The sequence below is a fragment of the Tyto alba genome, unplaced genomic scaffold (assembly GCF_018691265.1).
Source record: "Tyto alba isolate M040663 unplaced genomic scaffold, T.alba_DEE_v4.0 Super-Scaffold_26, whole genome shotgun sequence".
In the NCBI taxonomy this organism is placed as follows: Eukaryota; Metazoa; Chordata; class Aves; order Strigiformes; family Tytonidae; genus Tyto; species Tyto alba.
Window position 1 is genome coordinate 5,875,463 of NW_024881300.1, and position 26,426 is coordinate 5,901,888.

A 26,426-nucleotide genomic window follows, 5' to 3' on the forward strand; every position below is an offset into this window, starting at 1 on the left:
TATTAAAGATTGCCCATTGCTAGCAGTGGATAGGCCAGTGTCCACAGGTGCCAGATAATCAATAAATATTTCTTCCTTTTTTTTTTTTTATGGTGGCACAGAGGCATAAATCCATTCTTTACTAATGTTATTTATTTTGGCAATTCATTTGAAGTTGATGGGAATTTTGCTACAGCCAACACCGCAGAACTGAATCTGAAAAGTTTACAAAGAACAAGTATGAATTTGTCAGTTGACTCTTATTATTTAGTCAGTATCCAAGAAAACAATTCGTTTGGATAAAAGGTTTGGAGGAATTGTTTTCATATGACCTTGTAATGCAAATCTAGCAATGCTTAAACTCTCTCTGAAGGAAATGGTGCCAGATGTGGTTGACCATTTATAGTTACCCAGATGGCTCCAACTCCAGTGAAATACAGTAAATGTGAAAGAAATTCCACATGAATTCAAGTAAAAATAATCTTAAAATTCAGAAGAAGAAAGCGACAGAAGTGTATTCAATTGAAACTGCCATAAACATTAGCAGTAGGTAGGCTTGGATAAACCTTGTCTTCTAAAATGTTCTTCATCGAAACATCTAAATTCTGAACTACAATGACTATATGTGTTAATGATTTTTCTGCCAGCGTAGTCTTCTGAAAAAATGAAAGTGTAGCTACATCTTTATATGAAGTAATTGTACCTAACGATTACAAATGCACATATAACTAGGTGTCGTGTTCATTAAAACTTGAAAACATTTTCACAAGTGTGAAAGCTAAAAGTATTTGGTATCTTTTCTTGCTAAGATTTATTCTTTCCTTACGGGAGCAAGTCAAACTTCAAAGAGTGGTAAGTCTAAGCAATTGTAGAACACGCTGTCCCTTCTGTACCTATGCAGTATTACAGAAATGATTGTGGGTTCACTGCATTTTATTTACTGTGTATTATCTTCAGAATTATACCAGAGGGAAGTATCTATTACTGTAGGACTTAGAAGCATTGCTTAAGTTCGTGCATGCTGTAAAAGATGCTCTATCACACTAAAAGATGGTATATGCCCAGAGAACTGTGTAAATAGGTGAGATAGATATAGTATGAGAAAAAGACAAAATACAGAGAGAACTGTTTTTATGAAGATCACGAATCAAGAATATAAACTCTTGCCATCTACTTTAGAGTGTACAATTCATGCTATAATTTTTCCTCTTTAATCTTAAGGTCATTCTTGAAATATATTTGATATAAATGCACTTATGTGTACTCAGAACCACTTTATATAGTCATAGCCATCAAAACAGGGAGTACTCTTTCAATCAGCATGTACAGTCTGTGAAGCTATGTGGGCTGACCCTTCTATGATATTTCTTTTTTCTCCATGTTTTTTGAGAGTTTTGTTACATAAATATCTGGGAGAGATAGACTGATAAACAGATATCAGAAGATTTGTTTTTTTTTAATATAAATTTATGTGTGTAAAAAATAACTTTTTTTAACTGGTGAGCTTCACAAAAGTAAAGAGATGAGGAACTGACACTTTTGTTTAAAAAAACCCTACAATTTCTGATTTTTCACAGAAGACAAAAGTGAATAAACTGGTTTATGACTGGTTAAGATGAAGGACATTTTTTCAGTCAATATGAATGCAAGTATTGAATAATAACAACAATATGAAGACCACAGTAGTCACTGTCTAAAAATTACATGAAGGCATATTGCATTGCTTTCTTTTTTTACCTACTGGAAATTACACTGTGAATTATATAATGTACTTAATTTTGTTTCAATACGAGTTACATGTTTTGTTGTGGTGTCCATGCAATCCTTATTGCACACAGATTGCTAGTTTACAAGTAAATAATGTGTTACAGGCAAAATAGTTATTCTAATTTCTTTGCCCACCTCTGTTTTTTATTTCTTAAAGTAGGAGAAAGATTACTTTATATGTGCTTCTTAATCAGTATCAGAATTGTTGTTTTACAGTATGAGAAAACTGTTGTCACTCTGTGGTCAACATTTCTTTGAACAGGCAACTGACTTTAGGCTCTGCATGTTTCACAGATTTAAAAGAAATCAGGTGGGTGATCCCAGTTCTCTACATTAAGAGGTTTTGTATGCGGAAAGAATGGGTTTGTCAGTTGTCAGTTGCTGAGGTTTGGAGTTGTGGATTACTCTGGGATATGCATCTGAATTCCTTTTCTAGTCCCACAAATGTTGCATGCTGCCAACTTTTCTGACTTTGGAGCTCTAAATTAAGGCCAGTTTCTTTGCTCATCCCACAAACTCTTTCATGTTTTTTAACCGCAGCCTGAGAAAGGCGCCTTGGTTTCAACAGCAGCAGACCAGCATATGTTTACTTAATTCCTGAGACATGATGACAGTGGTCTCTGTGCCACTAAAAGCTTTTTTTCTTTATTATTCTCTGTTGAAGCTGATTTCTAAAAGTTTTTCACATGCCACATGTTTTATTGCAGTGTCTTCAGTATGACCCATGAACAGCAATGGAAGTTAAAGGAACAGCAACTGAAACTGCAAATTGCTAAACTAGAGTCTACTATTGAATCTGATTTAGCATACAAAAATGAAATCCTTGACAAGATCAAAGTAGAAAGAGGTATATTTCTGAAATAACTATCATTTTCTCATTATGTGAGATTCTCCTGTGTTGGAATTCAGGTATATTCCCCAGAAGAGTGTAGTTTCTGTTGTTGGTGATTTCAGAGCTGCTTTTTAAGTGTACATTTGAACAATATGCTTAAGTTATGACTGACTGTTAAGTACAAAAATTGACCTTATACAGGTTATGTGCTGAATGAGGATCATATAACTCCAGATGCATTCATTCTTCATCTGTTGCATTAATATTTACTCTTTATTCTGTATTTCTTCTCTACACCAAAAATTCTTATGGTCAAGAAGACCATCTGACAGTCCCTCTCAAATTATAAACCACTATTTTAATTTTATTTACTGTACAAAGTTGCATGAAACCTGTATGGGCTCTTGAAAGTAGTTAATTGTCTTTCAACTTTGTGAACTCAGAATTTTTTAATATTTTCAGTGTACACTCGTTTTTATTTACAGCTATGTACATTTACAATAATACAGTTTTCTTCTAACCTACTGAACATATTATTTCATATGTGTTTTTCCCATGCTGTAGGATAAATTCTCACTGAATCTTTAAGACCTTGCAATCTTTTATTTTTTTAATCTCAATACTGTGATATACTGTGGCAACATAAAGTATAGAAAAGAAGAAGACAGGCAGGAAGTAAACTAAAGATTTTTAGAGTTGACTCTTCAAATGTGTTTTTTTAAAAGGTGCTTTTCTGTGAACAATCTAATGGAATGAAGTGAGTCAACTTGTGAATAATTCTTAAGATTATGGCTCAAGTTTAGCATGTGCTTACCATTAAGATTCTGAGTAGCTCTACTGACTTGAAATGCCAGATTAAATATTTAAAAATTTTATTTGACCACAGCAACTGTTTGCAAAATTAGCCTTAAGTGATACTAAAATAAATAAGATGCCTTAAGCTACAATAATATGAAGTTATGAGATATTGACAGTTAGAGACAGTTGTTAATGACAGTTTCATTATACAATACAAAATGTGAAGTGATATTAAGAGTATGAAAATGTTACAGGCCATACTATTACTTGGTTAAGTTGAACATGGAAAATCAGGGAACCCCTTCCATCTTCTTTCCTTCCTATGGGCATTATATTTAAGTGTCAAGACTTTACCATCCCTTCCCCATATTGCTACTTAAGAGCTTGTTGTAGTCTTAAACTGGATCACTAGGTTACTATGCTATGAGTTTTTATTGAATTGAACTTGCCCCAGCTTGAGTAGATGTAGTAATACCCTTCAAGGCGTATGTATCTAGGATTTGATTACAGCTTCTTGTCTTTGACAAAACTTATGCAATATAAGTTCCTTCAATGACATACTTCAGAGTATCTGCCTTTGCTACTCATCCCTTCAGGTTCAGCAGGAAAACTGAAGGACTGTTTGTCTTAACCTACTGCCTGGAACTAGTGTAGCAATAGTGTCTTGTTTATCCTTTGCAGTTTTGGCATATGAATCTTTTTACAAAACTTCTTTCCCAGGACTAACAAGTGTTATAATAAATGAAGGCTTGAAAATTCTCAGTGCTACAGGAGACTAACATCATCTTGCCTTTTCCCGTGTCCTCTTTCAGTATTTCTCTTCTAGAATCATCATGTAATTTGAATCTGAACTTTTTAGTAGTGTTTTTCTGTCCCTAACTTCATATGGTGTTTTGTAGTACTTAAATACATTTAGACAGATAATAGAATAACTTATTTCACATTGACTACATTTGCTCTTTTTTTATAGAACATGGTATTTGCAGGAATTAATTTTTTATTTTTCACTGATTTAATCTCATGCCTTGCTGCATTTGTTGTTCATGGCTATAGTACTGTTTTACACAGAGTCTGCTATTGACTAACTGCAGGTTTTCTTATAGTTGTTTCAACAGACAAATATTTATTCTGTGTCAGTAAAAACTGACATGTGAAACATACAACTAAAAATTACATTTCACTCCCTACATATCGTTATTCTGCCCATAAAGCTACTAAAAAAAAATCAGCATAAATACAATTCTACTTTTATTCCGTGGGCTAACAAAGGCAACAGCCTTGTTGCCCTAAATTGGACCTAGGCAAATAGAGGGTTTGGCAAGGACGAGCAGGAGGATAGATCTTGTACATGATGGTAGTTATGTTATCAGCTAGTAAGCAAAATAAGTCTCAATTGTCTTGAAAGCGTGTACTTTTTATTTACAGGGAAAGACAGTGGTGGTTTTCTTCTACCCTGCTACTTGGTTGGTCTATAAGAACTCTTCCTGGGAATTTATGTAGGAGGTGAACAAATGAGGAGGCTTTTGCTGATTACGATTCTAATTATTTTCATGTTTTGTGAATATGTACTAATACTTAATATGGAAGATACCAATGCAAGTTTATTCAAATTATGATTTTGAATGGGATTGCATAAATTGGCACAATATATATTTTGATTACAGCTGAGAAGAGTATTATTGCACAGTCCCTTAATTGTCTTTTCAGGCCCTTATCAACACAGAGAGCTACCTGGAATTCTGTAGTCTGCCTCCAGCTGTGGCTCTGTAGCCTTTCACACAAGCTTCTGGGGCAGTGTTTTTCTCTTTCTTGTGCTGCTACTGTCATAGCCTTGCTACTGAAAACCCCGATGTTGTTGTCATTGTGTTCTTGTGGGATGTGGTCACCAGTGGTGTGAGAATAGTCTCTTCTCTTCCCCTTCAATTGCAGCTTTTGGGTTAAATTAGGGGAAGCAAGCTAAGGAGCAGCCAGCACCAACCCCAATCCAAGTGTGCTTCAATCAGTGCTGATATTATTGCAAGTGGAAACAGCCAACAGAGAGTTGAGTGGCTCGTGATGAGAAACAGCGTAGTTATATGGGAAAACTGAGTGGCAGTACCCTCCTGTCACTTCTGCTCCCTAAAGGCTATTGCAGTATTCCCTTTCCTCCTGCATCTTTCCCTGCATGTCTTGCATTTTTCGTTTTGGCTGGGATCATAGAAACAGCCTGCTGAGAACCTGGAGAGGCAACATGGACAGTGCTAATGTAGACTGAGCTGTGCCACCGACAGATTGGCCCATTTCAGTTCAACAAGCTGTTGAAATTGCCTCAGTTGGAACAAAAGCTGTTTCCTTCCTATATAGCGTTTACAGTTTTGAAGTTAACTTTTTAAGTAGCAAGTTTGCATGAATGTTAAAAATGTGTAGGAAAACTTCAGTGGTGTTCATAATAAAAAAAAAAATGTTGATTGAGCTTTCAGCTCTTGTCAGAAAATTCATGACAATGAGATGCAAGTACTCGAGGAGGGATATCTTGTCTCTTTATCACTGGAAAAAGTGCCAGTTCAGATCTCAGTTTACATTGCATGGGAAAGAAACAACATCAGCATGAGGGGCCCTTTTTCTCTGTGGGAGGCCTCCCAACAGATACAGGTCTTTCGGCTGTGTTATTTGGGAGAGTCCAGAAGACTCAATTGCTTATAAGTGTTTCACCATCTTCTATGAAGGCCTGCCTTCTCTGCTCATTGACATGGTTTATTTTAATAGTTCTCTTATTTGCTTTCTAATTTTTAGCCCTTAGTGTTTCTAATTATGTTTTCTTCTCAATTGCACAAATACATTACATTTGCCTCATAACTGCAAAGAATTAAAACCTCACTGATGATTATGTGTTTGAATTAAAAGTGACTTGCGGAGTCTCAACACATGTATGAGTCAGGCTACTGTGTATAGGAGCAATGACATTACAGATGATTCATTTTTAGTGAAGATATCATTTAATATATAAAGTGTACAAAAATAAAGCTAACCTGATATCAGTTTTTGAAACATTTCAAAACCCTAGAGATTAGTATCTCAGCCACCTGTTTCCTGCTGCATTCAAGCCTCTAAACTGAAAAGCCATTCTGTAAAAATAGCTCAGTTGTGCATCATGCCCTGAGGGTCATCCGAAAAGATTCCAGCATTAAAAAGATATTGTGGACTACTATGTTGAAAGCAGTAGAATATATTCTCAACTAAGTATGTAAGGTTTTACCAATCAGCTCCCACAAGTATGGATGGGAATTACAAAGGCTAATGCTTGCACATTAGGTTGACAGTTAACATTTATACCATTTATATCTGACCTAAAATATGCATTCATAGTATATAAGTACATGGTATGAGAATATAACTTTGGGACTTTCAAAAAGAACAGGAAAAAATGTGAAGAGAAAACACATGGTTATCAACAGAATAAGGAGTTTGGCCAGGGGAGGAGAGTGAGTACGTACTTCTGTTCCTTAGAGACCTCAGTGATTTTGAGAAATGCTTGCTTTTAAAACTTTTCCATGTTGAAGAAGGGATGTTGTTATAGCTAAATTATTTTGCCTAAACGTTAAGTTCTTTTGCACATTTCATTGAGAAATCATTGTGGATGTAGCTATGCATTAGTGGGTATTTGTGTAAAATCTGTGTCACCTTCTGCTGGTTTAATGGTGTTTAGTCATTCACATTGGCAAAAAGTTTAATATCCTCTCTATTCCCCTCTTCCCTCCCTCCCCCTAAAAGAGAAAGCTGTAATTAGTTGGGCATATCCTTCTATTTAGAAATAGACAAAGTATAGATTTTTGATGCTGTAGGTTCCCTTTTAATGAAAGTAGGAATGCTTTGCTTTTTTTTAATCTATATACCTATACCAGATCTAAGAGGGGTAGTTTTCTATCCCTCTCCTTCCATTTTTTAATACCAAAGACTTCCCTATACAAAATAAATCAGTTTCTACATTTTAAAATTAAATTTTTGTGCATCAGAACATGAAAAAACAAGTTTATAATTTTTATAATTATGTTGAATTAAGTTGAATATTTTCTTCTTTTTCTATGTTAAGACCAAAAGGAAAAGCTGATGCAAGAGAACAAAGACCTGCAGTTATGCTACCTGGAACAAAAGCAACAACTAGATGAACTGAAAAATCACATTAAGTTTTTAACCAAGGTGAACTATAATGCTGTTTAGAATATGAGCAAAAACCGCTGTTCTATGTTTTAATCATAGTGCAAATACTTCCTGAAAGTAAAAGAATACAGAAATATAAGTGTTTACTCATGATATCAAGCAAGATGTCATGTCTAGTGAGAATATACCTTTTTACTCTGAGTGTATTTCTTCGATATTCATTCTCATCTGATAACACCTTTTCATTAAGTATTTGTGTTTGAGGAAAGTAAGATCAATGCTACAGAATTCAGTGAAGCCCTCTTGCTTCTAAAGGTAATTTACAAAAAATGAGCATATGGGGGGTTGGAACTAGATGGTCTTTAACGTTCCTTTCAACACAAACCATTCTATGATTCTATATATTTTGCATTTTTTCTCTCTCTCTTTTTTTTTTTTTTTTTTTAAAACCATTGGTTGACCATTACATGTTTCTTACACATTGCTTGGGATTTTCAAGCGTTGAATTATTTGTGCAGCTTTTAGTAGTTAATGCTTCAAGCTTTGTGCGATTTTGTAATTTTTCAGTTAGAGTGAAACAGAGGGGAAGATGAAAAAATTGCCAGAATAAAATCTAGGTCTATGTAGGTAATTCTTTATAACACCAAAAGTTAATTAAATCATATACACAAGCATTTTTTTTAATAACTTTTTCTCAGTTAAATGACTTAGCATGCCATCCTGTTCTTCCTATAATGTTTATTTTTAAAAATTTTTGTTTATTCTGTAATTTGTGGGAGTATACTATAAGCATAGAAGTTCTAAAATGTGACACAAAGATGCTTAACAACTTCTCTTTGTTTATTAAAACAGAAAAAGAAAAATACACAGAAAATGTTCTATTTTTTTCTCTTGCACATAAGTTGGAATTTTATTGTTTACAGAAAAATTGAAAATTAAGTGGGGGAAAGAAATCAGTGAAAAAATAAGTTTGCATTGTTCCCACTGTTCCAGGGACATTTTAATTTCTTGAGGAAGTATTTACTATAAGTAGAATCTTTTTCTGCTACTGAAATGCAAATCATAATTTTATAATGATAATGAAAAAAAAAAAAAAAAACAAAACAAACAAACAAACAAAAAAAAACAACAAACCACCTGTATGAAAATTTAAACCCCAGATTAATAACAGAAGCAATGTAGACTTGAGAACAATAATTGAAGTTTTGTAGATCTACTGAAGCAGGATGATTAATTATATGAGGGAAATATATTAAGGGGGTTATATTTTCATTGAATAGAGAGGAGTGATTGTTTCTGCATATCTCATACATTTTAATTGGTTCCTGCTAATCACAAGATTACATTACTGAATACAATCCTGATACTTACTGGTCTACCTCATTCCTATTTTTTGTGTTACCACATGATTTACAAAGTTATGCTTACTGTCTTAGTGTTGTTCCAAAATTATATCCCAGTGTTACGTTTAGCCAGGCACAAATACATCCAAATATTTTGCAAAAATTTGTTCTAGTAATTTTTCAAATTTGCTCCAGGTTCAAAGGCAGCAGGAAAATGAGGACCTTGTGTTTTTGGAGAAAGTAGAAGATGATATCCATAAAAATTTAGAACAGGCCATGCGGGAACTGCAATTAACACATGCAGAGACGGTGCAAGAACTTGAAAAGACAAGAAATATGTTAATTGTGCAGCACAAAATTAACAAAGATTACCAGGTACTAAACTCTACTCACAGTGGTAAATAACCTGATAATAACATCTTAACATTTGTAGCACTGGAACTTGTCATAAATAAGACTTCCAAATTCAACAACAAACCCAGTCTGTTTCTAGGTAGCCTAATATAAGCTTTGCTGTTGTTGAAAGTATTCTTTAAAAAGCTGAAGTCCAAATGACTATAACTTGAGTATTTTAACTCACTCTGATCAGAGCCCTCAAACCATGCCTTTTTGGGATTATCTCTGAGCTCTTATCAGTTCTTCACAGGAATAGTGGTAAGTGTATTTATCAGATAAGCTTCCTTTTCTACAACACTGCTTTTACTCTCTTGTGCTGGATTATTGCAGATAATTTTTTGACTTTTCATTCGACTATTCTAAGTTTAAAATAACAAAATAATTAAATAAACTATTAGGAACATTGCCCTGAAAGAATAGCTAGTCATTTTTTCTTAATAACGTTTTTAGATTTTGCTGAAATTCAAACTGATAGCTGTATTGTTGAATTTAAAAATGCTATTTTTGTGTACTCTAAATGTTCTTTTCTCAAATCTAACTGTATTTTAATTTGTAGCTAACAGCATCTGCAACATCAGTGCAGACAAGGCTCAAAAGTCCTTTTTATATGCAAATTTTTTTTCAGACTGAAGTAGAAGCAGTGACACAAAAAATGGAAAGTCTTCAGAAAGACTATGAGTTAAAACTGGAACAGTATGTCCATCTTCTTGACATTAGAGCTGCACGCATCAGAAAACTAGAAGGTATCTTTAAAGTATATTCTTCTCTATTTTGTTTTTTTACAGTTTATATCTTGAAAATTACTGCCATAAATCTGTTCTTCAGTTGAAACACTTTTCCATTCCCAAAACTAGTAGAAAGGTCAGTTCTTTCATGGAAAATTATCTGTGTGCTGTTTCATTGACTTAAATAATAAAGTTATTAAACAAACAAAATTCAACAAAGCAGTTTATGCTGCAGCTATTGCTGAATAAAACTAAAAAAAACAAGCTTTGATATTTTTTATTATTTTTTTAAATAAATCATACATTTATGGTCAACCTTTTATTTTGCTGTCCTGTCATTACATAATCATTTTATGTGTTCCTAAAAATCTCAAATTCATGGGATATGGAGTTTACCTATGGAATATTTTAATATGATTAATTTAAAATGCTGTTTTAATGGCTTCAGTGTGTAAAAGGTGCTTAGGAAGCCTGAAATAGGATACCTTACCAACCCCATATTATAACAATTTTCATGTTTTGTTTCCAAGTTGCATCCCCTGTACTAAAGGACTGCATGGTGATTTATGTCCTAATCCTGTAAGCGTGTATTTTGATTTGTTCACCATTTGCCACCTGCGAGACCAGGCAACATATAAAGGTCTTTGCTGATAGTTCTGTCCACTCAAGATATAACAGAGGTTAAAAGTCAGACATATTCTTTCTTTCCCTAGCAAATTAGTTCAACCCTACAAAAATATGTAACTTAAGTCTCTGCTACATTTGCGTAGTGATACTTACATTGATCATTGCATAAGAATTCTGAGGTTTTAATTGTTAACTCCCTTGTAATCTGTTATTAATTGTTAGGAACTCGTGTCTATCTTCTTTTTTTATTTATTGAAGCAGCTCCGTTGTGGAGATATTCTTGATTGTTGTCAGTATGCTAAATGAATGTTAGAGATATAATTTTGAATGTGTGATTTCTTTTCTGGTAACACCTTTAAGAAGGCGTTTTAACATTTAACATTGTTAATATAATTGAATTATGCTTTTTTCCTTTCTACTCCACCATTAATTAAATTTGCAAAGACAGTTGTATTGTGACTCTTTTATTTTTTGTTTCAGCCCAACTAAGAGATATTGCCTATGGTACAAAGCCATATAAATCCAGACCAGAAATGTTGTCAGGTGATCCAGTGGATGAATTTGATGAAAATTTACATTTAGAAAGAGGAGAGAACCTTTTCGAAATTCATATCGGCAAAGTGATCTTCTCTTCTGGATCAATGCAGGCTTTTGGTGACCATGAACTTGCAACTTTTTGTACTTTCGCATTCTATGACTTTGAACTTCAGACAACCCCAGTAGTTTATGGACATACCCCATCATATGACTTCACTTCTCAGTATCTTGTGCAGACTGATGACTGCTTCTTGCACTATATACAGCAAAATAGTATCAAACTTGAGGTTCATCGTGCATATGGCACAGATTATGAAACAGTTGCTGCATGTGAACTGAAGTTCCATGAAATATTGGAAAAGAATGAGAAGATCTACAGCACAGCAAATTTAGTTGGTAATTAACATATAAAAAAATATTCTCTTTGATGCAGTATTGTGACAATTAAGTAATGTGTATTTGGCCAACAATGAATTTGTGTATTACTATCTCAAAAGAGAAAAAAAAAAATGTATGTGTCATATTTCCTGTTGGATGTGCAGCATGTTCTAGTGATTCTACCAATAGTTCTAGAAAACGTCTTAAAAGTACGATTTTGCCCATAATGGCTGAGATGAGCATGGTGTTAATATAGTGATGCTGAAGTACATGACATAAGAAGTATGTGATGTCTTGGAAATGGCATTAGAGAATCTGGTCTGAATATAGCAAGTGATTCTTTGTCTTGTATAAAGGCTACTTGCAAAGTGTTACTACTACACATGTAAAGAATTTTGATAAAATATAGTATCACCTTACTTCACAGAATTATATAAAAATGACATGGAGAAAAGTAGTTAGTAGAGCAGTGTATTTGATTGCTTTGTAGTGCTATTCGTATGTTAGAATTTCTCTGTGGATACTGTAGAGAAGATATTTTAAAATAAGACTTCTTTTTCGTTTTGTTTTATTATTTTACACATTGTTAATTGTGGTTTAGTTGTTTAATGCAAGTTTCTTTGATCCTCTGAGACTGTTACTGATACAGGGGGGCTCTACTTCAATTGTGAAATATACAGTAATTTTGGTGAAGTCTTCTAATATGCTTAAATGAAATTAAATTACTTCTGAATATACAGTTTCTCTGTTTGGCAGAATATACATTAAAAACAAAAACATTTCTGCGTTATAAGACTATCAAACGTAAGTGCTTTATATCTGGCCCAAATGTCATAAATATATCCCTTATTGCTTATCGATAAATAAAGGAAGAAGTGGTTACAGTGTTTGTAATTTAAACTGGTAATCAGAGGTCTTCATATAGTAGTCATAAGGTATCAAAAAGGTGCAAATTATAGTTATTACATTTAATAATATTTCATATAGTAGCATAACCTATGGGGTAGTTGATTTAGGTTTTGTGCATTTTTTCCTTTTAATTCATTTGTTTAAAATAACTTTAAGATATCCCAGACGAGCCTTTTTTAAGAAGTACTTAATATTCTGTGCTTCTTACTTTTTTTTTTTCTTAGAAGCATTTTGTCAGATCAGTATCTTCAGAGACATCTAACTACCTGCTGTTGTCAAAAACCCAGTTTAATAAGCCATTATAAAGTGGTGGGTTTGCCAGTAATTTAAGCTTTATACCACTTTATGGGACATTTCTAGCTGTTGCCGTGCAAAACTATCTTAAGCTTTATTTGCCTTAAAGAGATTAAAATAATGACCCTAACTAGACTCTATAGATTGGACAGTAAATACTGCAGGTTACAATGTGAAAAAATGGTCATGTTTTGGATCATACATGTAGAGCCAGAGGAGGAGTAATTTCTGTTTCTAACATGAACTGCACATCTCATGTCACAAACACTGTCACAAGATGACTAATCTTTAATTTGTGGCATTTCCTGACTTTTGACTTAAGTGCTTCAATGTTGAAAAGAAAATTAATGCAATCCTGTATGTATTTGTTCCTTAGGAATCAAAGAAAACATTCAAAATTATGGTACTGTAGAGTACTGGATCAGGTTACGAGTTCCTATGGATCAAGCTATTAGACTCTACAAAGAGAGGTCAAAGGCTCTGGGGTATATAACATCCAGTTCTAGGGAACATGAACAACCACCTCAGGTATGTTTGGGTTTGTATTTCATAGTTTTGATAGAATAAACTGTTCAAAATTACTTGTTCAGTTCAAATAGTTCGTTTCAAGTCTTGGTATGTTCAAGGTTAACAAAGCTAAAGCTTCCTGAACTAGAAAATACCGTTAGCAGTTGAATGACATACTTTTCATAGAAAGAGATAAAGAAGCAGTTGAATTACAGCTTTCCTGAAGAGACAAAGTCTTAAACTTCAGTTATTGATTTTTACTGAAATTGTCAATAGAATATTTGAAATTATTATATTCAGTTTTCTTAACCTGTAAATGCCATATTTTGTGAACATTTTGTTCTCGTACAGTATACACAAAGGTTAAACCAGCTGGGTGTCAGATCAGTATACCAGGTGAAGCAGTTGTTCAGAGGTCTCAAAATTCTTAATCTTTGAGTATTATGAGACTGAGATTATTTCATGTTTTTCAGGGGGGTTTTCTGTGTGTTTTGGTTTTTTTTCTGGATAATTAAGAGAATTTTGATAATAAAATGAACTGTATAATCACATTTAAATAAAGGTCACAGACAGAATAAGAAAGGACTTTGACATCTTTAACAATTATTTAAGAAATAAAAATCAGGTTGAAGAGTATACATTAAAACACTTCAGAGTTTCTAATAGGCAATTTTATTTTTATCTATAGCTGTTTAAGTTACTATAAGTCTGGAGTAAATTTAATGTTTTATATTATTCCATAATGTAAATTTATACTATTGAATCAATGGAATCAGTGATGTAATCTGAGAAGTATATTTAGAGTATGAATTCTATTAAAGGTCAATGTAGGCATTTTCAGAATAACTTTGTGTTTGATAACATTGTAGCATTTGTTTAAATCTGATTGTTAAAGAATCAAAGCTATTTTTAACTCACAAAATTTGGCCATTGTTAAATGCCAAAATCTGTTGTTCAGTTTCCTCTATTTTTGATTATGTTATTTCTAGCTGTTACCAATCTAAACACAGTTGAAAGGTAAGGCATGTGGAACACCGTGTTTTATTGTAATTATTGTAAAATTGCAAATTCAAACATGGCAACTGAAATCTACTGATTATACGAGAGAAAATGAAAAGGAAAAATGACAGAGATGAAAAACAGCTTCTACAGAGCTGTTTGAATCACCGCAGTTTTCGGAAATGTTTCATGGCAGAAACTAAAAGTCATATAGCTGTAGCAGATGGTTACATTATGTTAAAGGTTCTGTCAATCTTCAGCTGCAAAAGTAGCTTCAGTTGTGAGTTCCAAAATTTAAGTTTTTACTAGTTAAACATGCGTGTAAAATTTTCTCTCCTGTATAGCAGCAGAAATCATGGAAACATGACCTGTACATAAACTGCTATACATTTTTTTTTTTCCTAGTTCTGTTTGTAGCCAGAAATGGTAGTCTTAAGGTTGCATATTAAGGATTTAAATGGTCATGTTTGGTTTTCTCATTAACTATTTCAGTGTGGATTATTTAATCAAAATATTTAACATTTTATCACACAAAATCAAATTGATACATGTTTCCCCATATACTAGAAGAACGAACCCTGGCTTCCACAAGCAAGATAATTATGTACAATTCATGAAAATAGTTATGACATATTGTGGAAAAAAAGGAGAGCCTTTTGAGATCAATATAGATAGGGATTAATCATTTAAGATAGTCCTGTTATTTGTTTTCTTTTTATTCTTTAATATGTATTAAAATTAATTTCCCAGTTTGCCAACTGTGTGTTCCACAGTATGTATGAACCGTGCTGACAGGTAATTAAAAAAATTTGTGATATCATCGAGTTTTTTAATTTACTTCAAACATTTAGTGTTACTCTTCCAATGCGGATTTCTAATTTTTGTAAATTGATTATGTAGGTAAAGGTTTTAGAGGAAGAAAAAAACAAAGGAATCTGCAGTGCAATTTTAATTATTGAAAAGTACATATATAAAAGGGGCTACAGTTATAAAAAATTTCTTGACATGGGGTAGCTGACAGGATCAGAATCCTTAACTTCAAAGTGTCACTAGATATGAATCACTCTTAAAACTGTGATCTTTACTGCTTTGTAGATAATCAAATGACAAGTAGATCATAAAACTTTACAAGAATAAAACAGTCACAGACCTGGAAGGATTAACCTCTTACTTCCTTATAGCAACAACCCAAGAGAGATGTCATTGAATTTATAGAGCAAATAATATTTTGACATATAAAGTTAAACAGTAGTTGGAGTGTCATTGAAATAATCAGTTATTTGTTCTATTTATATATTTCTTAGAGTTCACTAACATAAGAATTCTAATGGTTTTAATTTAACTTCTTTTTCATTTAAAGCAGCAGATACTCAGAACTGCCCAAGTCAGCACTTCAACAGATGGCAATTTAAATGAACTCCACATTACAATAAAATGTTGTAACAATCTACAGTCCCGAAAAAAACATCTTCAGCCAAATCCTTATGTTGTCTACAAGTTCTTTGATTTTGCAGACCATGATACTCCCATCATTCCTAGCAGCAACAACCCACAAATAGATGACCATATGTGTTTCCAAGTGCCAGTGAATGCAGATTTAGACCGATACCTAAAGTCAGAATCCTTAACGTTTTATGTATTTGATGATGGTGAAACGGAAGAATGTGCTTATGTAGGGAAAGCCAATGTGCCTCTTATTTCTTTAGCACATGACAGATCTATCTCAGGTAAGAATTAGACCTCTTTAAACTTAACAAAATCTTCAGTTCCTTTTTCATAGTTCTTTAAATCTCTTTAAGAACCAAACTAGAGAAGGGCTTTTCAGAGGGATCTGGACAGGCTGGATCAATGGGCTGAGGCCAATTGTATGATGTTCAACAAAGCTCAGTGCTGGGTCCTGCACTTGGGTCACAACAACCCCATGCAACGCTACAGGCTTGGGGAAGAGGGGCCGGAAAGCTGCGCAGTGGAAAAGGACTTGGAGGTGTTGGTTGACAGCCAGCTGAGTATGAGCCAACAGTTTGCTCAGGTGGTCAAGAAGGGCAAAAGCATCCTGCCTGTATCAGAAATAGTGTGGCCAGCAGGACTAGAGAAGGGATCATCCTCCTGTACTCAGCACTGGTGAGGCCGCACCTTGAATACCGTGTTCAGTCTTGGGCCCCTCACTACAAGAAACACATTGAGGTGCTGTAGGGTGTTCAGAGAAGGGCAACAAAGCTGGTGAAGGGTCAGAGCACAAGACTTGAGAGGGGCGGCTGAGGGAACTGGGGTTGTTTAGCCTGGAGAAGAGGAGGCTGAGGGGAGACCTTATTGCTCTCTACAACTGCCTGAAAGGAGGCTGTAGGGAGGTGGGTGTCGGTCTCTTTTGCTGAAGTAACAAGTGTTAGGATGAGAGGAAATGGCCTCAAGTTGCCCCAGGGGAGGTTTAGACTGGGTATTAGGAAAAATTTCTTCACTGGAAGGGTCATCAAACATTGGAACAGGCTGCCAAGGGAAGTGGTTGAGTCACCATCCCTGGAGGTATTTAGAAGATGTGTAGATGAGACACTTAGGGACATGGTTTGGTGGTAAACTTGGCAGTGCTAGGTTAATGGTTGGACTTGGTAATCTTAAAGGTCTTTTCCAACCTAAACAATTCTATGGTTCTAAAAACCCTTATCATTCATCTACTGTTCTTGTCTGACAGATTTTTAAATTCCAGTAAAATCCAGGAAAGGAATTCTGCATCTTGGTGTTACTTAAGTCATGGGTAGTGAAAAGTCTCTGTCAGAGCTTTGAAACTGATGAATGATTTTTTATATAAACATTAAACTTCAAACATTAGAGAAAGAAAAGAGTAAAGGGGAGAAAAAGTTTCTAATATCTCTTTTGTTTACTAAGACAGTACTAACACAATGTTCTAGCATTGCTGCATTTTATTCAGATTTTAATGTGGTATTTTTGTGATTATCCATCAACTGCAATGAATCTGAACAGGATGCCTGTACCTTAACAGGATTGATGGTAATAGTAGGATCTCTCCGTCTCATGATATTTTCTGAGATCTAAGAGAAATAAGTAAATACGTTATTTTAAAATCAGCAAGTTTAAAAAAAAAAAAATCAAAGGAACCTGTAGTCCAAATATTAATTTATCATGGTCCTAACATGGACCTAACAGATCCAAATCCCTGAAGGTTTTTTTAGCCCTCCACTGGACCTGCTCCAGAATGTCAATGTCTTATTTGTGCTGGAGAGGCCAAAACTGGACACAGTATTACAGGTGGCATCTCATAGGTGTCAAATAGAGAAAGTACAAAACTTCCCTGGACCTGCTTGACTGCATTGATAGTACAGGCCAGCGTACAATTGGCATTCTTTGTTGCAGAGGAACTGTTTGGCTGCCATATTTTATTTTTTTCAAACAGGACCAGCTCTCCTTTTCTGCAAGGCTGCTTGTAGCCAGCCAACACCCAGCTTGTACTACTGCTTGGTGCTATTCCTGAGCCGATGCAGGACCTTGCATTTGCTTTTGTTGAACCTCATGAGGTTTCAGTCAGCCCATTTTTCCACTGTGTGAATAGCAGCCCTGCCTTCAGTGTATCAATTACTCCCTGCAAGCTGATGCCAGTTACAAATTTACTGTGGTGTTTATAATGTAAAAGCTGCTCAATGATTATTTCATTGTCAACTTTAAGACATGGATGAAAATTTTAAAATATGCTTCTACAAATATCCCATATAAATGGATATTAAAAAAAAATGCACGTGAATTTAGGGTGTTTCTTCTTTGATAAAGATTTAGCAATTCACAGTCCTTACATTTTCTTTAACAAAAGTTAGTAATAGTAAAATATAGAAATGTTTTAGTTAGATCTTTTGAAAGGTGTCAGTAAGAATTAGTTACCTGTTATTGGATTATCTGAGAAACCTACAGGACATCTTGAGCAAACACAGTAATCTAGTCACTTCTAAATCCTGTATTTTTGAATATCCACAGTGTTACATTGGATATATTTGGATCTACAAAACGCAATATTTAGACACAATTTATCTTCTAAAATGAAGACTATTAAGTTACTAAATTTCTGACTCCCATTCGGTTTTGCATTGCATTTTATTGTGTATGTATAGAATAAGATAATTTAGACAAGATTTGCTTTTTGCTTTCAGGTACTTTTGAACTAACAGATTCTCAAAAACATGCTACTGGTACTATCACAGCTGAATTAAAATGGAAATATGTGTACCTACCACCACGTGGATCAACAGTGGCTGCAGACTTACAGAATTATATTCAAAATGAGGAATCAATGGCAACTAAATTACTAGCAGAGGAAAAAACACAGCCTCCAGCCCCGTCTCCTTTTACCTCATCAGTGACAGTAAGTAATTTAACAAACTCGCAGAAGTTAAGAGATATAAAAGACCTAATACAGCAGGTCATTTAGTTCTTCCCTGATGACCAGGATTTGTCCTTACTGTAATATAATGCATAGTACAAATACTTCATATAACTACTATCTTCAATTGCTTTGGGAAGTGAAATCATTCTTGTGTCCAAAAGTTTTAGAAGTCTTTTATAATGGTAGATAATTAATTAGAGAATAGCAGGGAGAAAAGGGAGAAGAAATAACAAACATTAAATGTTTTGCCTATAAATTTAGTGCTTATTAATTCTCTTTCAAATGTAGATGTCCTACATAAAATGTAGTCACATGCTTGTTTAACTTCAGGGTTATGGTTGAAGTTTATGACAGTTGTGAAATCAGATGTTGTTTCTGTGGTCTCTTAGAAACTCAGACAGAAGTCAGTCAGTTGGGGTAGCTTTGAGCCAAAAGAATTCTCAAGCAGCCAGACCCAAGCCATATGTACAGATGCATAGGTGTCTCTGCACCACACTCTTCATTATTATGGTGCCTGGAGCATGGTGGTAAGATACACAATAGCTTCTTAAAAATCATTCAAAAGTAGTGTAAGGATTTTTTTGTGTATAAAATTCAGTGGAAGTGGAGGGTAATTTCTACATTCCTAAAGAGAGTAAATCATGAACAATAATAAACCACTTTTTCTTTATTTTTTTTTTTTTTATTATAACACCATGACAGAAATATTTCTGGATCATTTTGTTAATTTTGCAACTATTGCCAGTCTCATTTCTGTTTCTATGTTAAAATTCTCCAAAGGGAATGGCATGAGTAAAGGTGTCAAAGGTACAGTAAGCCTACAGAACAAGAGAAAAAAATCAAGCACTCCATAAACGATAATAACAAATCATTCTGCCACTTATATGATACCACTGACTTCAGTCCTATAATTATTTCTTACCTGGAACTCGCATTGCATTCCACAGATGTTCTGTAGAGTTTTATACCCATTTGTGGCTGAATTCTGAAAGGTATCTACATTTGGGGACGAGGGGAGGGCATTGCTTATCCAAACATCATCTACATCATCTTGCCCATTTGGAATTTAATTTAGTGCAGTCAGATTTGGCTTTCAGAAAAATTAGAGTGCCTCAAAATTTACTGTAAAATAAGATGGTTAGAATATGGCAATAAGTGGTCTTCAAATATACTTGTTTTATTACAGAAACCAACACCCAAACCGAGGCAGCGTGCAGCTCAAGCAGACAAGAAAGTGTCTTTTCTGGACCTTAGTACAGTACAGATGGAAGTAAGTTTTAAGTAATTTGCTCATACACGTTGAAGCAAGAAAGGCTGCTTACGTCTCAGTATGGACAATTTGTAGAATTAATAATTGAGAACACTCAATTATTTTAGCAGCACAAGACTGGGATGTCCCAGACAATGAATTATGATAGCACAGTACTGCAAATAGGTGGGGGATACAATACAGGGATATTTGTGTGACTCCCTCAGAATTGCTTGCTACCCTCCACAATTCACAAGCTTCAACTTCATAGACTTAGGGCACATTCTAAGAGGACCAATCAACTGTCTCAGCACTGTATTTCTCAGCTCTGTGGGTTATTAATTAGAGTGTCTTTCTGCAGTGTACCACTTGCACAGACATTAAATGACTCTGCAGAAACCATCTTGATCCAAACAGATCCTGAACGTTGTGCTAATGTGATAAACAATTTGACACAGTTCAGAGTTAACTCTATCAGCTGAGATTGCACACACTGTGAAAACAATTACACTTCTGAACTTGGGATGCACTATCATGTGTACATCCCTCCAGACTCAGAGAGTCTGCATGTATCTGTGTGGTGTAAATTTTCATTTCATCTTAAATTATCTGCCTTCAGAGAACTAAGAATAGATTGTATTTACTCTTTTAATTAAATCCAGTAAGTTCAGGCGGATTCCTTAACAGCTAATTATAAAAAGTTATGAGTATTATTATTAGTTGATAATACTATGTTGCATTAATTAATTAATTAAAAACTAGTTGTGATCATTTTTTTCCATTGGTAAATGCCTTGATTGGATTTATTTTTTGAAATGTTGACATCACTTTTCAATTCACAGGTGGTTCTGCTATTTAGTTTATCATGACTAGAACCTTATTTTGAGCCATACAATGGAGACTGAAAATAAGGATTAAGTCAATTTCTTAAATTTATTAAGTTAAAAAATAAAATCACATGTTAGTGAAACCAAATCTTTTGAGAGCTTAGATATGGAAAAATGAAATGTTAAGCATGTAGTTATGCACACACACACCCCTTCAGCTGTCCAGACAGTAACTTCTCAAAGTTCAATACTTTTTCACGAACTAGAATTTTCTAAGGGAGGCAGCTACTTGGTCTCCATCAGAAGTCTTTGTTACTGGGTTGGCAGCTCCCCTAAGTGTTTTAAAATCCAAACCTCACAGTCTGGTTCAAGACAAAAGTACTACTAGAACTAAATAATGAAACAGCTGGGGCATCTCTGATGTCTAAATCTTGTGGTGAAATGGCAAAAGTGTACATACAAGAGAATTAGAAGTTGAACCAATTAAAACTGTACAGGAACATTGTTTCATTTTCCTGTTCTGTTTTCTGAATAGCAGAAAATCTAGCTCATGAATATTGATGTGACATATGCCAAAGCAAATAGTTGTTTTCGGAAAAGGAGACTCAAAGAAGTGGGCTCAATGGTTTGACTTTTCCAAACCATTAGTAAGAATTGTCAAGCCTCATAGGTAGAAGCTATAGCAGAGAATAGAAGCAGTTATGCTAATGCTGGGAAGCAAAAGAGGGCACCATTTCCCGTGCAAAGCTTCTCCATCGGTAAATTTATACCTACTTTTGTGTGTTAATTGTCTACTGTACATTAAAGGCTTCCTCTTACTTTACCCATAACTTAGGGCTCTGTTGTTGGAAGTAGCATGGAACTTGCCCAGAAGATGAAGGCTTCAAGAGCTCCAACTGTTTCAAAGGTATGAGATTTTTCAGGTTTTGCAGTTTTATATAATATATTGCATTTGAATTCCATGTGTAAGTTATTTCTTCAGAGTCATGCATCAAAAATCAAAGTACAGATAAAGTAAGATCTCAAAAACTTCTCTGAAATATGAAAAAAGTTACTCCTTGTGATGACAGTCATCTTTTTTTTGGTCACTTGAAAGGCATGATTATCTCTACTTATTTCCTTTTGTGTTTGGATGAAGTTTATTTTGTCTTTTCTCTAAAATTTACCTTTATATAGCAGGAGGAAATGAAGAAGAAATGGAGTAACTTTGGAATATTGCTAAATATGTAGCATTCCAAGGAGAACAAAAGTATTAAATATTGTACTTTGTAATGAACCAATTGGTTGTGAAAGTAAGTTGTGGCAGATTGGCAAACTGTAATTTCTAGTGGTGTAACACAACATTTAATCACTGGCTCTTACGTTCCTTCTACTTTTCTACTTTCAATCAAAGCCCCAGATGATCTTTAGAGGTTATGTCTCCTTTTCACCACATTGGGTGGTATTGGTCAAGTCGAATAATTAAGAAGTATTCTCTCCCTGAGAATTTTATCCACAAAGAACAACTCTGTCACTGAAGAAATTAAAAAGAATGGCCAAAGATTGTCTAAAGCACAGTGGTTACGACACATCGTCTATGCCAAGGAGGAGCATAAGAGATATAAAGTCAGTTTTCTCTAACTTGAAAACTTCAAGGATAACCTTTATTTGTAGAATAAGGCTCTTAAGTGTTTTCTAACATAGCTTTGCTTTGTGTGGTTCCAAATGTGTCAGAATAGAAATAACTCTTCATGTCCAGTTTTGGAAAATCCAGATGTTCTGTGGACAACTGGAAGTTATCTCATGGATTGTGAGTGTGGGAGGTGAAGCATCAGTGTCTCTCTGGGAAATTCAGTCCTAGAGGAGAATTGTTGAATAATAAATAATGCATAGGTCTCCAGCAGATCTCCATGGAAGATGCTATATCTATAATGTTACATCTATGGATGAGGTATTATTCTATGTAATTGTAATCAAAAGAGAAAGAAAGGATTAAGATTACTTCAGCTTAAGTTATGCACTAAAGATATTTTACCTTAGGTAGCATGTTTGTATGTTGTAGTAAGGCTGATTCTTTTTTACATTATTTCACTTTGCTTTTGAAACAGGAGACACTGTATAATTCAAGTTATAAAATTGCCAACTGAGTAAGGTGGGGTGGTTTGTTGTTTGGTTAGGGGTTTTTTGAACTAAACCTTGAAGAATTGAAAGAGCTGAAATACAAATGAATCTGGAAATCTAACAAGGTGTATATATGTTGACAGATACCAAATGATTATAATAGTTATGTTTTCACAAATATACATTGTTAGAGAATTATCTTTCTACAGTATCAATTATTTGTTACTGCGGTTGACAACTTCTCATTGTTTCCTGCTCTGCATAAGCAATATCACTGTTTAAAGGCTATGTATAATGAATGTGAGCCATGACTTCAAGTTTTGAACTTTAGTAAATTTTTACTATTCACAGAGTGTTATAAAGACTCTAAGTTTATCTGTTTTTATATAGCACGTGGTACATGGGGTTAAACAAGAAAGGCTAGCAGATGATAAGGTGAAGGAGATGGCTGAAGAAATTCAACAGGAAAAAGAAGACCTCTCGCATCTCTCAGAGGGGCAGTTGGCCGACCAAAGCTCAGTTACCTCTGGAGATGAGACAGAAGTAACTGAAGAATTGGAACCAGAAGGTAGAATTCATTTTTATGAATAAGTAACTGTATTTTCTTAATAAATCTACGTCTCTTTCCATTTTCTTAAGCATTTCTTACTAGCAGTGGGAGCTGCCTCATTATGAGAAGTTTCATGACAGAAATGATATTCTGGTGTACTGTAGAGCTGAAGCTGGGTGGTGGATATGGTGGTGTTATTTTCTTCCCAAATGGAAACTGTATTGTAATTGCATGCAAAAATCTGGTGTCTGACCTAGATTCATAAAATATTAAAGGAAACCTGGCTTCTATTTTAAATGTCTTTATATTCTCCCTTAGAACTATGCTGTTCTGAAGACTATTTTAATGAATATGCTCCTTTTGTCTGCAGATAACAGCCAACGCTGATACTGGAAATCCTTTCAGACAGTGAGAGGGGTAGTATGTCTTATCACATCTGTGACATAAAGTTGTTAGAGGCAGATTTATTTAAAGATTATAAAAGCCGGGTCATCCTGTTCCACCTCCAAGCTTAAACTGTTTATCACTGAAATAAACCAAGTCCCATGATACCAAGTTTAAAGTAAAAGCACAAGCAGGATGCTAAAATTTTATGTTCAGTTGTTTGCAGCTTCTGCATAAGAATTGATTAGAAAAATTGGAAAAATATGATGTTGAATCTCTTGTGTTTATGAGTAATTTGCTCCAGAGAAAAAAGACCTGGATGCTTTAGAAGATAATCCACCTGCATACAGAACTACGTTAAAAAAAATAAAATAATAAATACATTCATCTTTACATGTGCATGGTGTTAAACATAGTCAGAGGAAATCCACAAATTCAGGCCCTATTCTTTTATAAAGCTAACTTATTCATACTTCAGTTCATTACAGGACTTATATTATTCCTCTCATCAACCTTCATCCATGAAACATTACTATGTCTTTTAACAAATTAGGAAAAAATACAGTTTAGATTACTTTAAAGATCATTGATTTGCTAGTGTTAATCTTCTGCAAGGAAGAGAAGAATTACCTGGCACTTACACTTTATTTATTAGAGAAGCAAATATATTACTATCAGGTTTCTCAGCAAGTCTCTGATGGATTACAAATACAGAGTTTTTTAATTACATTGATTTATTATTTTTTTTGCAGATCAAGATGATAGACAAGAAGAGGATGCCATTGAATCAATAATAACTGACAGCGATGACTGTATTGTTTCAAGTCCAGTATCCAAGAATATTAAACAGGTGAGTCAGAGTATTTATGGCAATTATTTGGTAAGTCAGAGAAAAATATATTAAGTCTAATGTCCTTGAAGAGTATCTTTGCTATATCTAAGGTCAGATTCTAAGGCATTTTCAACGAGTGTATGTTTTCCTGTTTCCAGTTGAAATAGACACCTTCCCACAACAAAAAAGAAAAGTTAACCTGACTGTTCCTGTCACTATCTTGCATGTGATCTATAGGTCTTTTTAATGTCATCTTTTCCATTATCATCATACACACTTAGAAGTAGACATTTCTAATTAGTTCCAATCTGAATTCAAGTTTTAGTCCTTAATGAAAATCTCCTTAATGAAAGGTAACTATTGTAATACAAATGTCTAAAGAACTTAGTCTTGTTGTTCAGTCCTACCTGTTGCCTTTATGTGGGAAAATGTGCTTTTCGGCTTCTTCCAGTGCTTTCTGAGGAAGCTGAGGATAATTTAACTTGCCAAGGCCTGTAGTAAATCTACAGTGCTTAGCTACTCACTGTGTTTCATTCCAGTGTGTTGACTTGATTGAATGTTGTTGAAATGGCAATTGCATAAGCTTGAGGTTGTTAATAACATGCAAACCTTGCAACCTTGCATATATTTTCTAGTTCATCTACATAGATTTCCTTTTGTTCCTGACTTCCCAACAGTTTTAGAACTGAACGTCAGATTTCAAGGAAGTTTGTACATGTATGGTATCCAATCACTTCAGTGTACTTCTGTTATTATTCGTGGGCATGTACGATAATGATATTCTCTTGCCTTGTTCTTAAAACCAGCAATTAATGAACATTAAGTATGAAATAGCACAGAATAATACAAATTTGGAAACTTTTCTTTGAACAGTATTTCAATAGTATAGTTCTCTAAAAAAATAGGAATATCTCATGTTTTTAGATCTAACATTGACTGAACAATCTTAAAAAATATAAAACTGGCTCTTAAAATTGATTATAATACTTTGAACAGTTAATACATCTCCGGTCTGCCTTAGCATTATTTTAAAGGACCAAGGATGTATTTCTATAACCTATCAGTCTTAATGTTTTTTTGATGTTCTACAGTGTGATAACCTAGAGGTAGTTCAATGGGTTTGGTGATTTTTTTTATCCTTTTTTCAAGACATCTTAGAAAGAAATTAGCAACGAGAAGCAATACTTCATAAAAGAAATATTGCTTCTTTTTTTTTTTTTTTTTTAAGTGGTAGAAGGGATTTGGAAATGCTAGCACTTAGACAAGTTGCAGAAAGATACAGAAGGTACTTTTAAAGACAGAACTGCATTGCTTATATGTAAAATGTTAGAAAATTTTCACCTGTAATTTTGAGAACTAAAATGACTGCTACTCGTCATCATTAAGTCAAACTATTCTATTTTATCAAAATTATTCAAGAACACATCTTCGGGGATTTTGAGTGTAAATTAATTTCAGGTTCATTAATTTCTACCTCTCTCTATTGATCTTTTCTTCTGGTAATAAAGTGCACGTTCAAGAAGGGTAGATAACTAAAGCTATAAACTATTAAGGCAACATGTTTCATACAAATTGGATTTTAAAAATAGGCAATGGTATATTTGAAATCTTGGGTTAATGATAGAATGGAGCACGTGAAAATTGTGATTGAATTTGTATTTTTTTTTAAGATTAAAAATCACTGCCTTTTATCTTTTGAGATAAATATCCTGCTGGTAATCAGACACTGTAAATAAGACTTGTGATTTTTAGAGATCGTTATGCTAATTATCCTATAAATCTGAGTTGTATGCCAAACTGTTTAAGCCATTTAGGAGCATACTGTTTCTTTTTTGCATGTTGCAAATTAGACAGTTCATGGTTATTTCTTAG

The 26,426-nt window shown here is 34.1% G+C and overlaps 1 protein-coding gene across 6 annotated transcripts in view; it reads left to right on the top strand.

Moving 5' to 3' along the window:
- Positions 1 to 26,426, top strand: part of RPGRIP1L (RPGRIP1 like) — a 77,551-nt gene that overhangs the window by 26,273 nt on the left and 24,852 nt on the right. For 3 of the 6 annotated variants that reach the window (XR_004407942.2, XM_032998609.2, XM_032998620.2), the window contains 13 exons: positions 2,009 to 2,056; positions 2,454 to 2,593; positions 7,446 to 7,552; positions 9,052 to 9,231; positions 9,878 to 9,995; positions 11,085 to 11,537; positions 13,099 to 13,250; positions 15,589 to 15,955; positions 18,380 to 18,591; positions 19,799 to 19,882; positions 21,524 to 21,595; positions 23,179 to 23,356; positions 24,475 to 24,572. Coding sequence is in view for 4 of the 6 variants with exons in the window: in XM_032998609.2 (XP_032854500.2) it covers positions 2,009 to 2,056; positions 2,454 to 2,593; positions 7,446 to 7,552; positions 9,052 to 9,231; positions 9,878 to 9,995; positions 11,085 to 11,537; positions 13,099 to 13,250; positions 15,589 to 15,955; positions 18,380 to 18,591; positions 19,799 to 19,882; positions 21,524 to 21,595; positions 23,179 to 23,356; positions 24,475 to 24,572 (2,209 nt within the window). In the remaining 2 variants the exon portion in view is untranslated. Of the gene's footprint in view, positions 1 to 788; positions 832 to 1,962; positions 2,057 to 2,453; positions 2,594 to 7,445; positions 7,553 to 9,051; positions 9,232 to 9,877; positions 9,996 to 11,084; positions 11,538 to 13,098; positions 13,251 to 15,588; positions 15,956 to 18,379; positions 18,592 to 19,798; positions 19,883 to 21,523; positions 21,596 to 23,178; positions 23,357 to 24,474; positions 24,573 to 26,426 lie in introns of those variants that run through there. The other 3 variants (XM_032998629.2, XM_032998637.2, XR_004407946.2) reach the window with 3 other exon arrangements.